The sequence below is a fragment of the Ptychodera flava genome, unplaced genomic scaffold (assembly GCF_041260155.1).
Source record: "Ptychodera flava strain L36383 unplaced genomic scaffold, AS_Pfla_20210202 Scaffold_122__1_contigs__length_183411_pilon, whole genome shotgun sequence".
NCBI lineage: Eukaryota > Metazoa > Hemichordata > Enteropneusta > Ptychoderidae > Ptychodera > Ptychodera flava.
Window position 1 is genome coordinate 83,593 of NW_027248304.1, and position 16,695 is coordinate 100,287.

Here is a 16,695-nt window from a genome sequence, read left to right on the forward strand (position 1 = left end):
GTCAAAGGTCATCTCTGTCTCATGACATTTTGTCAAAAAATTGTATTGCTAGGTTATCCCAATATACCAAACTAAAGCTAAATAGACGTAATAGACCTAAAGCTCTATAAGCTGGCTCAGAATTAGATATGCGCATAATTGAGGAGGTACAGGATGTGGTGTCATAATGTTTCCCATCATACTAAATATGAAGGGTGTAGCACTTTTGGTTACTTAGTTATGGACATATACGTATAATCAAGGTCATCGAGATCACATGACATTTTGTCCAAAAAATTGTACTGCGAAGTTATGCCTATATACCAAAAATCAGACCTCTAGCTCGACTGGCTGGCTCAGAATTAGATATGCGCATAATTAATGAGGTACAGAATGTTTTGTCATAAGGTGTCCCATTATACCAAATATGAAGGGTGTAGCACTTGTGGTTACTTAGTTATGGACATATACGTATATTATAGGTCAAACGTCATCGAGGTCACATGACATTTTGTCAAAATAAGTGTATTGTAAGGTGTCCGTATATACCAAAAATCAGACCTCTAGCTTTATTAGCTGGCTCAGAATTAGAAATGCGCATAATTAATTAGGTATACAATGCGGTGTTATAAGGTCTCCCATCATACCAAATATGAAGGTTTTAGCACTTGTGGTTACTTAGTTATGGACATATACGTGTATTCAAAGTCAAAGGTCATCGAGGTCACCTGACATGTCAAAAAATGTGTATTGCTAAGATGTCGCTATATACTAAAAATCAGACCTCTAGCTCTATTAGCTGGCTCAGAATTAGATTTGCGCATAATTAAAGAGGTATAAGATGCGGTGTTATAAGGTCTTCCAACATACCAAATATGAAGGTTGTAGCACTTGTGGTTATTTAGTTATGGACATATACGTATATTCAAGGTCAAAGGTCATCTAGGTCACATGACATTTTGTCAACAAAATTGTTATGCTAAGTTATCCCTATGTAACAAAAATCAGACCTGTAACTCTATTGGCTGTAGCTCTATTGGGTGGCTCAGAATTAGATATGGACATAATTAATGAGGTACAGGATGTTGTGTCATAAGGTCTCCCATCACACCAAATATGAAGGATGTAGCACTTGTGGTTACTTAGTTATGGACATATACTCAAATTTAAGGTCAAAGGTCATCGTTGTCACATGACATTTTGTCGAAAAAATGTGTATTGCTAGGTTATCCCTATTTACCAAAAATCAGACCTCCAGCTCTATTAGCTGGCTCAGAATTAGATATGCGAATAATTGAGGAGGTACAGGATGTGGTGTCATTAGGTCTCCATCATACCAAATATGAAGGGTGTAGCACTTTTAATTACTTAGTTATCAACATATACGTATTTTCAAGAGCAAAGGTCATCGGGGTCACACGACACTTTGTCAAAAAAATTGTACTGCTAAGTTGTCCCTATACACCAAAAATCAGACCCCTGGCTCTATTGGCTGGCTCAGGATTAGATATGCGCATAATTTAGGAGGTACAGGATGTGGTGTCATAAGGTCTCCCATCATACCAAATATGAAGGGTGTAGCACTTTTGGTTACTTAGTTATGGACATATACGTATAATCAAGGTCATCGAGATCACATGACATTTTGTCAAAAAATTGTATTGCTAAGTTGTCCCTATACACCAAAAATCAGACCTCTAGCTCTATTGGCTGGCTCAGAATTAGATATGCGCATAATTACTTAGGTATACGATGCGGTGTTATAAGGTTTCCCATCATACCAAATATGAAGGTTGTAGCACTTGTGGTTACTTAGTTATAGACATATACGTATATTCGAGGTCAAAGGTCATTGAGGTCACATGACATTTTGTCAAAAAAGGTTTACTGCAAAGTTGTGCCTATATACCAAAAATCAGACCTCTAGCTCTCTAAGCTGGCTAAGAATTAGATATGGACATAGTTAATGAGGTATACGATGCAGTGTCATAAGGTCTCCCATCATACCAAATATAAAGGGTTTAGCACTTGTGGTTACTTAGTTATAGACATATACTCAAATTTAAGGTCAAAGGTCATCGAGGTCACATGACATTTTGTTACAAAAATATTTTTGCTTGGTTATCCCTATATACCAAAAATTAGACCTCTAGCTCTATTAGCTGGGTCAGAATTAGATATATACATAGTTAATGATGCACAGGATGTTCTGTCATAAGGTCTCCCATCATTCCAAATATGAAAGACTAGTACTTGTGATTACTTAGTTATGGACATATACGTATTTTCAAGGTCAAAGGTCATCTCTGTCTCATGACATTTTGTCAAAAAATTGTATTGCTAGGTTATCCCAATATACCAAACTAAAGCTAAATAGACGTAATAGACCTAAAGTTCTATAAGCTGGCTCAGAATTAGATATGCGCATAATTGAGGAGGTACAGGATATGGTGTCATAAGGTCTCCCATCATACCAAATATGAAGGGTGCAGCACTTTTGGTTACTTAGTCATCGAGGACACACGACATTTTGTCAAAAAATTGTATTGCTAAGTTATGCCTATATACCAAAAATCAGACCTCTAGCTCGACTGGCTGGCCCAGAATTAGATATGCGCATAATTAATGAATTAATGAGGTACAGGATGTGGTGTCATAAGGTCTCCCATCATACCAAATATGAAGGGTGTAGCACTTGTGGTTACTTAGTTGTCGACATATACGTATATTCAAGGTCAAAGGTCATTGAGGTCACATGATATTTTGTCCAAAAAATTGATATGCTAAGTTATCCCTATATACCAAAAATCGGACCTCCAGCTATATTGGCTGGCTCAGAATTACATATGCGCATAATTAATGAGATACAGGATGTGTAGTCATAAGGTCTTCCATCATACCAAATATGAAGGTTGTAGCACTTGTGGTTACATAGTTATGGACATATACGTATATTCAAGGTCAAAGGTCATCGAGGTCGCATGACATTTTGTCAAAAAAGTGTATTGCTAAGTTGTCCCTATATACCAAAATCAGACCTTTAGCTCTATTGGCTGGCTCAGAATTAGATATGCACATAATTAATGAGGTACAGGATGTTTTGTCATAAGGTCTCCCATCATACCAAATATGCCGGGAGTAACACTTGTGGTTACTTAGTTATGGACATATACGTATATTCAAGGTCAAAGGTCATCGAGATCACGTGACATTTTGTCCAAAAAATTGTTATGCTAGGTATGCCTATATACCAAAAATCAGACCCTAGCTCTATTGGCTAGCTCAGAATTAGATATGCACATAATTGATCAGGTCCATGTGTGGGTCATTTCGCAAAGCACCATGGGTAATTTCCAAGGCCTTTCTCGCATTTTGAACCCAGTACGCAAGCGGCTCACTTCCGGCCAAGAAACGTGCTCCATCAAGGCTGTGTTTCGCGTTTGTTCTCCGTATGTTAAAACATCTTTGAAGGTAAGAAACTTATTTATTCGTGTTTTCATTCTACTTGTCTGTCATTGTGATTCAGTCTTGGGTCTATTCGAACCGATAGGCACGGGTTGCGGCTCGGCGTGAAGCATACAAATTAAAATCGTCCTGCGTACGGCCTACGGAAGCACAAAGAGCTGACCGAGCCATCGTGTTGTGGGGCCCGTATGTTGTGATTTAGCGACTCGAGCTCTAAAGTTCGTTCGATACAGGTGTTTTAAATGACGATTGGAGACGGTGGTCCCGAAATACGTGAAACGTTGTAACAACAGCTGCATCTTTATTTTTTGTTACTTATTTAGTGGAGATATGCATCATATGAAGTGTATAAAAGCTACAAGCTATGTGCTTGTCCGTAAATAAAACGTTTGCTATCCTGTAATGAAGCATTATGATAACGATGCTATTTTTTCTTGCCGTGTATATTAGGTTGAAATGGGTATAAAAAATTTATTACCAAAACTAACCAATGCCAGCAAGAGGGTTACTTTTGAGGAGATGAGGGGCAGTGTAATTGCTGTTGATGCTTCAATGCTATTGCACAGAGGGGCATACGGTTGTGCTGCAGATCTTTGTTGTGGAAATGTCACAGACAGGTAAGACTTAATCCCCATCGAGTATAAAACTTAGATGTACTACATTTTACATGAAGCAGTTAGTTTAGAAAATGTCAGCCTTTCTGACTTGGTTTTCAGTCTTGCATAATTGTGTTACCCCAGAAGAGACAGTCTGCTTTGTGTTTATATCTGTGTTTGTTTCATGGGATTAACACGACTTCTTGCTTGAGTTGACTAAAGCAGTGGTACTTGTTTTTCACTAAATTCTAGAATTTTTTTTGTTTCAGCTATGTAAAGTACGTGATGAAGTGGTTAGATGCACTGAAAGCCCATGGTATTCAGCCAATATTGGTATTTGATGGCATTCCATTACCAGCTAAGAAAGATGTAGATGACACACGTAAAAGGTCTGCATTTCTTGTTTCATATCTCAATGCTCCGCAGAACTACTAGTACCTTGAATAGAAGAATTCCGCACGCAGACATACAACACAATTATTCTGTATTATCATGTGGTGCTTCATTCACATCAAGACCATTTACAGTCTTTATATTTGCCTTGCTCATGGGTCATTTTTACTGATATTAAAACGAGAGCGTGCAGCGGCCGTTACTAGAGGAAAAGCGTTATTACAAGAAAATAAAATACAAGAAGCTAATATTCAGTTTCAAAGAGGGGTCACAGTGACATTTCAAATGGTGACTGCAGTCATAAAGGTAAATTATCACGAGAACTTAGGGTATCGTGTATTTAAAATTCATTTCCCACCATTCCAGGTTGTTATAATTGACTATATTATCCACTGCAAGATTACATTTGTGTATGTGTGGTTTTTGCCTTTCCAGAGCATTCATTCATGTTGGTCAAAGTATTGTGCAGAAATTTAGTATGTGGAAATTAGTTCTGCTTGTGAAGTAATCCCTGTAAAGTAAAATAGATGACCGTCAATTCGGTATGCCCCTCCCCCAATGCACAGTAGCTGTAACTTTGATGATTTTTTCAGTATTTTTGCTATGTTTATTTACTTCAGTTTCTTGTTCAACACCCTAAAGCATGTTTAAATGCCCAGTGTCCAGCCTGTGGATACAATAATGCATGCTCCTTCATAGTGTACGTAAGTTATTTGCACTGTCAGTGTGGACATTTGAATTCTATTCAGGACTAAAATTATTCATCAACAGTAACAATCTTTAATATATATACAGGTTGTGTTGATAAGTTGAACACAGCATTTCAAGATGTTATATGGATTTGAACAAGAAACTGAAGTAAATACACAGAGCAAAAACACTAAAACAATCATCAAACTTACAGCTACTGTCCCTTTAATATACATCCGTTGATGTGAATTGACTTACTAGTAACACAAGTGTTTCAATTGCAGGCAGTGCAGCAAACAGAATACTACTACATTGTTGCTCCATACGAGGCTGATGCCCAAATGGCTTACATGGCTAGAAGAGGTATTGTTGATTTTGTTATGACCGAAGATTCAGACCTTTTAGCATATGGGGCTCCTAAGGTACAGATGTTTATGATGATATAGCGACTGATATGTTCATGCAAATGTACTAAAAACTTGTAAACAGTGGCTTTGAGCTATTGATTGTAGTACTCCCTTCATTGGACTGACTGCTGTACCTACAGGATTGTGTTATCCTAGACTTTTCTCACTCCACTGTTTATGATGTTATTCATTGTACGTAGTATGACACAGTGTAAGGATTCAGCTTTGTTTTTGGTCATGGACTTAGACAGCATGGAAACCAATACATGACAGAACACCACCTTAGTAATGTGTGACACATGTTTTATCGTATCAGTATTGTCTGGTTGCTTCACACTTAAATGCTGTACTCTCATTTTATCCTAGGTACTGTTTTAAGGCACGTAGAAGATGGCGGAGGAATTCTCATAGAACAGGAGAAGCTACATCTTTGTTTTGAATTCCCATGGACTTTTGAAAAGTTAGTCTGGTTGTGTATCCTACTGAGGTGTGACTATTTGAAAATATAAATAATGTCGGTTTTGTCGCAGCATGCAAATTTCTCATGTCAACTGGTGACAAAGATATTTTTGAGGTAATGACTCATTTTATAAGATTTCAACTTATGACAATGCTAGTGTTGTATGTTCAAAAAGTACTTTTTTATTCATTATGGACAGCACATACATGAAGGGATACCCACGGTGTCAGTATTCACTCAGTTGTAACAGGAACACTTCAGACGCAAATGTCAGGTGTACAAAGTTCCTTTGACAGTTCCAGAGTGATCAGCTACCATACACAGCTTAACCAGTTTTACATAACAATGAACTGTACACAGCAGATGCGTGGCTGATGATGACCTTATGGTATTATGTTCATTATTTCAGACACTGCCATACATAATAGTCATACTAAAGAAATCATTGCAGATACCACATAACTACGGCCACCAGTTTCGGGTTGCATTATATACATTCAAACACAAGCTGATATACGACATTAACAACAAGTACCTGGCACCTGTAACAGCATATCCAAATGGTAATGATCACCGGGACTATCCACAAGCTGGAACGTATCCTTTCACATGATTTGCATCTATCTTGACATTGTTTGCACAATGTTTGTACAATATTGTACTGTATTGTACTGTACCTACTCGGAATAAATGTCATGTACATATTACATATACTGCAATGTTCTATGGAAATTGTACACTTGAGAAGTCATGTGATTGTGATACAAACAGAATACAAAATAGCTGTGATTACAAGTTTTAACATTTGCCTTGAATCAAACACTGGTTGATTGAAGCTGTGAAGGAGATGACTATGCACATTGTAGGTTGTCACGTGACAATGATATGTTCCTAGACACAAAAGACCAATCAATGTTAAAATGCCTTTAACAATAAATTCAGAAAACTGAGTCCGTCCAAAGTGCTTGAAGTGGCAGTTGGAAATATTCATACGAGCAACTTCAAGACAGTAAATTCATTCACACCATCTGCCTTGTTGGTGAGTATTACTGTGCTGGTCTCTTGGTATATGTTATATAGCAGGGGCCTTATTAGCTCACATCATCAGTTGCCTGTGTGTATATGTACGTAACATATATGTGTTGATCCTCTGCACATCTTTAGAACAGCTGCATGTATCACCTTAAAATTTTTGTTGATTCAAGATAAGCTGTAGATCTCCTTAAATGAATTGGTCTGCATATGCATTGAAGATTGTCCATTTTTTTAAAAATCTGATTGCTACTGTGCTTTGATATTCACTTCATGGTTACCTTTTATTGTAGGGTACATAATGGTGAATTTATCCTGACATGCTTGACTTTTACTACTTTTAATTCAATTACATTTTCTTTATCATAGGACCCAAAATCCATATTTGTGACTGTGGAAAGAGTGGACAATATGATTACATGGACGCTACCATGCTGCCCTGTTATAACGCTTCATCTAAGGACAGTGAACATCAAAACTGATTGTAATGCCTACCAAACTCTAACAGGTGTGATGAATGCAGCAGACATTCAAGTTAATTTAATGTCTGTACCATGTAAGATCCTGTGTAGTGCTCATTGTAATGTAACAATAAATGCAACCAATTATGTAAATTTATGGCAATGGAAACCCTGTAACGATGTTACTATTACTGGATCAGTCACCACATCTGAGTCTGGTAATTCTATCCTAGATAGGGTTGCATCGGTGTCTGATTCATTAGGATCTCTAGAAATTTCTAGCCAGTTATCTGAAGATACTGATACTGAACAAATGTTGAACATAGTCTGCAGTTTAAGGTTTTAGGGGTGACCAAAGATAACTCTCGCCAATCTACCCTTGAAGAGGCTTTTGTTAGGATGGAGGATAACAATGAAAACATCTCAGTTCGTTTGAGTCCAGAACCAGAAAGTGTATTTGACAAAGATGCCATAGCTGTGTATATTAATCTAGACACTGTGTGGAAAAAATTGGATACATAGCCTCTGAACTAACACAGTATGTTCATCCTCCACACAGAAGAAATTGTATTACAAATGTAGAGTTGAGTCATGTGAGGTATAGAACAACATTTAGAGAGATGGAATTTTATGCGACATTACGTATCACCCGCAAAGGTCAATGGGAACAAGTAGTTGTTCATTAAAGTCTATCAGTGAGGTAATTGTTGTGTAGTTTTACTGATCAACGGCCAAGTTTGGTGGAGGTGGCAGCACTTCAGGCAGGCTGTGAAATTCTGCTCTAACTGACAGAGCTCCATGTCTTGGAAGGCTGGCTCTGTTGGCATGAAATACACCGGGATCCGCCCGTCTCTCTATGCGCATTCGATCAAGTCTTTCAATGCCCTGTCTTGAAGGTTCGTTGAATGAAGGCAATTCACCAATTGTGTAGCGATCCTCTGTTCCTGTCCAATAATAAAAAGGAAGGTCTGCATCTAGTCGCTCGCTGAATTCGTACAAATTTTCCTGTAATAAAAATGCTATGGTCACTATGGCTTCATGGAGCAAGAAACTACTGTTTAGCACACTGAACACAAATAATGACAAATTGCAAAAAGTTACAGATAGTGTAAATTCCACTGAATGAACTGCCCACAGCAAATATACTAACCTTGTGTTATCCTTGAATGTTTTATGATCAAATATTCTGCCAAACATATTGTGGATAATTGAAAAAAAACCTTCTACGTCATCTGTGGTTGATGCCTGAGGATGCTCTGGTCCATACAAGTCATTCAATTTCCTTCGGTGTTCCAGACTTTCAACATTTGCTATTATAGCAACTACCACCTCTCTTGTGAATCCCTTGATCCCTTTCAGTGGCCTATGTAAAAACGAATAACCAAAACTATCACATGATTATGGCTAGGCCAGGGCAATGTAATGTGTACTGCATACATAATTTTTTGTTTGGTTGCAAGGTTGCAATCATCTGTGTTGATTTTTATTTTAAATATCCATTGATTAGTATTATTGCAGTGAAAAACAGGATGCATTAGTCCTGTGTTGCAGCTCACTTTAGATTCCCAGTGATGTATTTTGACCCTGATTTATTATTGCTAAACAGACAATCCTTGGCTTGTGTTGAACTGAAACCTTATTTTTTTTTTAATTTTCTGTACTTTTCCTATACACTGATTACACAATTACATTACCTGTATACTCCTTTAAACATACTTGTCAACTCAGTCTTCATAATGTATATTGTTATTGTCAAAAGATAATTTCAGTCTTGATTCTTATTTACTTGTAAATGATAGCAATTCTCTTATGCATGTAGGTTGTGTTTGTATGGTATGTGTAAAAAGAACAAGAATTGTCCTTTTGAAAGAGAACTTATCGCATACCTAAGTGACTCGATTGTACTGTAATCCCTATCATACCAGTACCAAGGCATCCAATCCTCAAGTAGGAAATCCAGCATATCAATATTGTATTGACTTCTTGTAGCTTCGGTGAGGCCTCGCCCATCTATGGCTTTGTGCCAATTTGCCATAATTCTGACAAAACGAGCCTCCTCACGGTAGTTTTTTGACTCAAAGTAAGCAGCTACAGCAGGTGACAGCAGCCTTTCAACATCTTGCACATTTTGTTTCCTTCTCCCATAAGGGCTGTATAAGTAAGTCCTAAAGATTTAACAAAACCTTGTGCATTCATTTACTGAGTGTTGTTCAAATTTGCAGTATAATCATATTTATTGTGAACAGTGATTGATACACAAAGAGGTGTTTTGAGAGAAGTTGCATTTGCAATGCTAAGCATAAATTTACCAAGATTTTCATTTTTTTACACAGTGAAATACACTTTAGTATACTACATCATAAATATTCTTCTTTACATTTCTATAATTGTTTACATTTCTGTGGTGTTGACCACATGACCTGTTTTAAGAATGGTCAAGAGCATAAGTAAAGGCATGTTACAGGATTTTTTTATTTTCTTGGTTTCATGCCCCAGTATTCATATTGTGAATACTGTGTGTATGTCAGTCTGTCTGTATGTGTGCATGCATGCATGTCTGTCTGTACGTGTGTATGTATGTAATACAGTATGTATGTATGTATGTACAAGTATTGTTCTAGATCTTCGAGACGTTTGAATTTAAGTTAAGCGAAAAGCTGAAAATAACAGTGGATACTGTACATTTGACCTTTTTTTTGGATTTTAATTAGTCAATTTACTTTAAAAACTAAGATTTACCTGTATTAGGGTCATGCAAAGCTTCAACAAATCTTCTTAAATCTACTGGGACTGATCCTCTACGTGTACAATGGCCAATTCTTTTGAAGACATGGCCATGGTCTTCCCTTGCATGTTCTTCAACTCCTGTTATATTGCTGACCTCAGGTATGTACAAGTACTTGGAAAAGTCTATGCCATCACATTAAAAGCCTTCACTTTATGGCAAAATAGGTACACTGTCATCAGGCTCTTCAAACATTCACTCTGTGTTTCACTTTTACCTTAATAAGCAAAATCATAAGATATGAAGAAATTAGCCATTTTCATGACCTGTCTGTGACATGACCGTTTGGATTTTCTGATGTCTGAGTGTTATTGTTAGGTTACAAATTTCGCACATATTAACAATTTCAGTTTGAATACTGTATTGAACTGCCGCTGACTATCTCATTTTCAAGCACTACTTTGTATTTTTGTGCAAAAAAATGTTCAATTTTGACTTCATATACATTTGAAAATATTGGGATGTTGGGTCATGTAAGGTCATGAAAGTGACCAATTACATTATATATCTAACTGTGTGTAGTGGTCAAAATATGAAAGATGTAACAGAAAAAAATTGGAGAAATTAAAGTACCTGGTATCCATGTATGAGGATCATAAGTGAATGGAAACAATTTTCTCTTTAATACTCTGATGGCTTCATTGAACCCCACTTCCTCATTATAATGCCAACCATTTAACATCTGATAGCGGGACTGCTGGGTGATGGATGAGAGGGATAGTGGGAACATCATTACCTTTAATAAAAAGGAAAGAATTGATTTGCACCAGTTGGCCTTTAATTGATGATTGTAACCAGTACAGCACTGATCAGTATCAGGTTGATAGTAACCATGTGACAAATATTAGCAAATTGTAGAAGTACAATGAAAAGTGGGTGATAAGATCGACCCTCTCGAAAAAATTTCACTGGCTATGTTGTGTATCTGTGATAAAGTATGCTTACCATACTGTTTTGCTGTTAGGAACTGGGCAATTTCATTACTAAGTATACCTCTTTCTTCAGCCTTGCTGTCCATGATGAGCTGGATAACAGACAGGGGTCTTGAAGCTCCCTTTGTTCTTAGAGAATTAATTCCCCATCAGTTACAAATCCTGTCAACAGTAAATTTAAATAAAGTTTACATGTATTGTGAGACAAGTATGGACAATGAACTCACAAAAGGTCATAGTATTGAAGTACTGACATGACAATGTGACAAGAGTGACAAGTACATGGACTTGCAGGGAATACATTCACCCATCCAATATAAGTACTCCATGCAGACTATTGCAGTGTTCTACAGAAGTGCTCAAAGAAGTCAGTGGTTGCAGTACAAACAAAATATATATAGTATATAGGAATACACGCATCGCACATGGTGGTGTTTGTATTGTGGTGGGTTCAATTTCAAGGTTTTAACTATTACAAAAAGTGAATAAAGTCTAACACACTTACCTACAGCAACCATATCTAAACCATTCATTTCCCGTACCAGTTCTTCTTTCAGTTTCTGTAACTTGGAGTCTGTTAGGGATTTGTACGGCATCATCCTTACAGGGACTGCATATGGTTTCATATTTCTTTTCTCATCAGAGACCATGAAAACCATTAAATGAGTTGCAGCTTCCCTCTTCTTCATTATTACGCCCTTGACGTAATTCTTGAGGCTCTTCCGAAATCTGCACAAACAACCACTGATGTTGAGAACATGAATTCTGTCTGTGATTCGTTCTCTGATTTCTGTTGCCTCACATTTCAACCTTCTATTTTCTTTTTCTAGCTGTTCAAACTCTTCAATGTTCCATGCAAGGGCAAACAGGCTTTCTTCAGACACACTGTGCTGCTTCTGCTTTTTCCTGTAAACATCTCTGGCATTTAGAAGCCCTTTCTGAAGGAAATTGCTGTCCTGAACCAATAAAAGAGTCACTGTTTCAAGATCCTGTTTGACCCTTGCTAATGCCCTTCTCTCCTTCAAACCAATTCCCTCAACAAACTGTAAATTCTGTAAGTTCTTCTTGTGTTCTTCCTGCAATTTCCCTTCACCCAGGTCCACATCACCTGACCACTCATGTTTCATTGACTCGCGCAGTCCAGCATGTAAATCATCAGTTCAATCTGCTTTAATCCACCACCGTCCATCAGGAATCTTCTTTTTAAAGCCTCTAAAACTTTACGCTGTATGTTAAAAGAAAATTTGCATTTCATTAATGATTCTGTGATACTGAACATAATGAAGGTATAGTAACAGAAATCTAGGTGCAGTGACAAGTGATAAAAATAAGCTTCACAAGTTTATTTAGAAGTGAAAAGGCTAGACTGTAGTATAATCAAAGGACTACTTGATACACAATAGCGTCATATTAAGTTTCATATACCATTCTTTATTGTATGATTTGGCTTACTGTACTGTGTAAAGAAAACACCATGCAAGTGAAAAAGATGCTGACCTGGATCCCCGTGTCTCTTGATTGGCCACTTCTTTCAGTCCTCCTTGTGATGGTTCTCTTTGACACTCCAACAATGTTCACTTTAGCCTATATATGAATAGAATTATAATGATTGCACTAAGCTAAATGAAAATGTTGACAGACACCAATCTCACTATTAATGCAGCAACATCCTGTTCTTAGGCATGTTCAACCTACCCTGAAATATTTCATTTGCATGACCATGATGCATGTATCACAAATATTTTGCATTGTTAACATGTTTTGGTAAGCTCATTAAACATTCTCAACATGTCATACATACACACATACATGCATACATACATACATTCACACGTACAGACAGACAGCCGTATATATTGCCAATGGGACTAAACTTAACTTTATGTCAGAATGACTATTTTTAAGGACGAATTTGGCACTTGTTCATTTACCTGCAGGTACCACTACTCTGTTGAGCAACATCATGAGCAACTTCAGGGTTTTCATCATCTATGTCTATCTGCTCACCCGCTTCAGTATAGAAATGCTGGAGTGTTAAACAGAAATGAATACCTCATTACCTCAGTCACCTGAAAACTGCATATCACTACTGGCAATTTATTGAAGGAAATTTTGAACTCTCAAAAAAAAACCACATATATTATTTATACATAGGGTACAGCAGCCGTATGCAGTAAAACTTTACAACATTTTTTTATGCATGTTTTAATACACCTACTGCCATTCATGTGCTCAATTCATTTCTCTTATATTTTAGTTCAGGGGGTCCCAATACAAACAACACATTTAACTTGGTCTGTGCCTGAGTATCTGGAGCCTTCTATTTTTAGCAGATGCCACTATCGCTTCTATAATTTATATAAAAATTAACAATATATAAAAATTTACAATTGTATTCTGATTCAGCTCCATACAGGCTATTGAAGAAGAATTTATGGAATTGCCCTCTCACTTGTGTATTTTCCCTGTCACATGTTTGATCTTGAAAGCTAGAAGCACAGGATGCTGTCTCCTCCATTCTTTGTAATTCTTCTCTTACTATTGAATTCACTTCCATTGCTTTGGCCAAGATATCATCTTCGGGCACATTTACAGTGACAGCAGAGTTGGATTCTTTAGGTGGTATATTTTCCAGATCTACAAGTTCAAGGTCCTCTTCTTCATTACTTTGCAACTCATTGTACGACCACATTGGCCCACAGTGAAGGGATAACCACCTATTACCAAAGTGGTCGTACATGGTTTCCAGATATTGCTGGTACTTTTCTGGACACCTAACATCCTTGATAGAGTCTACTGCAAAGAACTTGATATTGTATGCCAACATTGGCCAAGGCATTCTACTCAAGGGTAGGCGCGGACACTCACTATCTTGTCTTTTGACACCTAGAGCTTTAGTCAGGTGATAAACAGTGTTTTCTTGTTCATGGCTCTTCAGTGTCTGCAGTGCTTTCGATAATAGATCTATAGAGTCCAATGGAACAAATGGGGGAACTAACTCTGAAGAAACATTTTCAATTAACTATTGTTGGAATAATTGAGTTAGGAGACTAATTTTCTGTTTCGTAGATAATTTTGAGAACCAACAAGTGTATTATTGAAGTACTCCCTACGACTCTGCATAGGATTGGAAAATTTAATTTGACTGAAGGCAGCCATTGGTGATGATGGAAAGGGACTCGCAGATGCCTTTTTTGGTGTTGAGGTTGGTTGCAGCCATGTATTCATAACGGCACTGAAGTCGTCCATGTAGGAAATGTTAAAATGATTTTCAGCATCGTCAATGGTCTTGAATCTTCCTTGATGGGTTTTACTCACACTTGTCCCACATGCATTCCCTAAAATATTAAAATAAGTTTTTTACAGAAAAAAATTATATGCATATCATGCAAGATAATTAAGCATTCATTCTGATAAAAAATATGTCACTCATTTTTTTTTCAATTCCCCCACAAGAAACATTTCTACTTGTAAGGTACACATAAAATGTACCTGGAAGTCAACTACAAAACACACCAGTTTCAAGCAACATGTATATAATTCATATTTACTGCAATAGATCCACTATTTTACCTTCACGCCTGTGTTCCCCGGTTTTTTACTGACAGCAGCAGCACAACAACTCCAAAATTATGTATTATGCATACTGGGCCATTGTGAAAGAACCATGTTCACTACTGTAATACAGTGCCACATACTCGACAAGGGCAGCATCCTCCTGGAAAGTCCAAGGTCGTCGTTTTGCACTAACTGGATTTGAGGGGCCTAAAGAATTATAGAGAGAAGCAATAAATTCAGCCATTAATTAATTGATTCATCAAACAAATGGCATTCTAAAACAACAAAGCAAGCTGTGACTAAGACTTGAGTCCATCCTATTCAATTTTTACAGTACTTTGTACAGTGTCATACAGTATCATACTTACAAAATCTTGGTGAAAGAGAGATCTACGCCTGGTGGATTGACGTTCATGTTCAGTAATTCTTTGTTTCTTCAGATGTCTCGGTGTTGGGTCCTGGTCTCGTGGATGAATGTTGCTATGTACGAAAAAAATGTACATGAAGTCAATATGTAATAGGACAATCAAACCTATATTTACTCACAGACAAAGTCCGTGATTTAATGAACATGACATTAGAAATACGAATATAAATTGACCATGGAAGTGTACATGAGCTCTTGTACGTACATTGACATAACAGGAAATTTTGTGAGTCAGACTTTCCTTGTGCTGTGTTTGCCCATGGAGGTAAGAAAAGACTTACCTCCATGGTTTGCCCTATGCAGCTGTTGGCCCATAATGTGGTGTTTTCAGACGGGTTTTTACCTTTTTGGGGGGTGATTTTGACTTTCACGACTTTTTAAACCGCACCACAGCTATGAGAAAATCCCATAGGCGAGACTCCAAATCCGCCCGCATGTACCCTTTGCGCAAGTTTGTCGACGATATTTCGAACGTTTCACGTTCAAATCACAATCTGCTGACCGGTAGCCGGCTCTACTACCGCCATGTCACGATCAAAATTTCGCACAAAATTCACCGTGGCATCTTCGCACAGTTGCACTCGATTGTGAGTTACATAGGCGAAGCAGTACCATACTGCATAAGACACTGTCGACAGCCCGTGGACCACATAAACAAACTCACTATAACACGAACATTTTAAACGCTAACGTTAACGATCATCGGATGGGGCGCTTAGGGGCGCTTTATTAATTTTAAGTTGTTATAGACATGAAAAGCATGTACTGTTTTTAGTAAAGGTATCGCCCGCACCATTTTAGTGCTAGCAGTGCATAAACACAGCTAATTAACTTTCTCTGTCGTCATGTAAATCACTATCATCGTAAGTCAGGAGGTAGATGTCAACCCGGTGTATAACGTTAATTTAATCTTTCCGAAGGGATGGAAAATTTGTCTTAACTAGCTTTTTAAGGTATCGTTATGAATACCAAGCATTGTCACTTGAACGACCACAAAACTAGCAAAACTGACGTTTCTCTTACCTTTCCCGCTGCCGAACTTCAAGTCCGTGTATTCGGCCATGGTGGATTTCACTGCGCTCTGATTGGTCACTTTAGTGATCGCGCGAGGGCGTATGTCATGACCCACACCGCCTGGTGGTGTCATAAGGTCTCCCATCATACCAAATATGAGGGGTGTAGCACTTGTGGTTACTTAGTTATGGATATATACTTATATTAAAGGTGAAAGGTCATCGAGGTCACGCGACATTTGTCAAAAAAATTGTATTGCTTGGTTATCCCTATATACCGAAAATCAGACCTCATACCTTTATAAGTTGGCTGTGAATAAATTATGCGCATATTTAATGAGGTACACGAAATATTTGCTTCAATTAAAGGAAAAAATGGCATAAAACAGTCATTTTAAAACTAAAAGTGACAATATTTAAAATTTCTAACCCTAACCCTAACCCTAACATTAACCAGTCTTCGCCATGCTTATGATCATGACGACAATGCTCATACC

General features: G+C 37.4%; 1 protein-coding gene and 1 long non-coding RNA gene across 2 annotated transcripts; one reads left to right on the forward strand and one right to left on the reverse strand.

The window, feature by feature from the left end:
* Positions 1–6,443: 6,443 nt before the first annotated feature.
* LOC139126691 (uncharacterized) lies at positions 6,444–7,646 on the forward strand. The gene is made up of 3 exons (XR_011550695.1): positions 6,444–6,587; positions 6,933–7,029; positions 7,392–7,646. It is a non-coding gene; the product is annotated as an uncharacterized lncRNA (long non-coding RNA).
* Positions 7,647–9,627: 1,981 nt separating this feature from the next.
* Positions 9,628–12,350, reverse strand: LOC139126692 (uncharacterized). The gene is made up of 5 exons (XM_070692740.1): positions 11,706–12,350; positions 11,214–11,362; positions 10,842–11,004; positions 10,223–10,485; positions 9,628–9,648 (listed from the first exon to the last, which is right to left on the reverse strand). The coding sequence occupies exons 1-2, from the start codon at positions 12,325–12,327 to the stop codon at positions 11,331–11,333; spliced, it is 654 nt and encodes a 217-aa protein (XP_070548841.1). The 5' UTR covers positions 12,328–12,350; the 3' UTR covers positions 9,628–9,648; positions 10,223–10,485; positions 10,842–11,004; positions 11,214–11,330.
* Between the last annotated feature and the right edge of the window lie 4,345 nt (positions 12,351–16,695).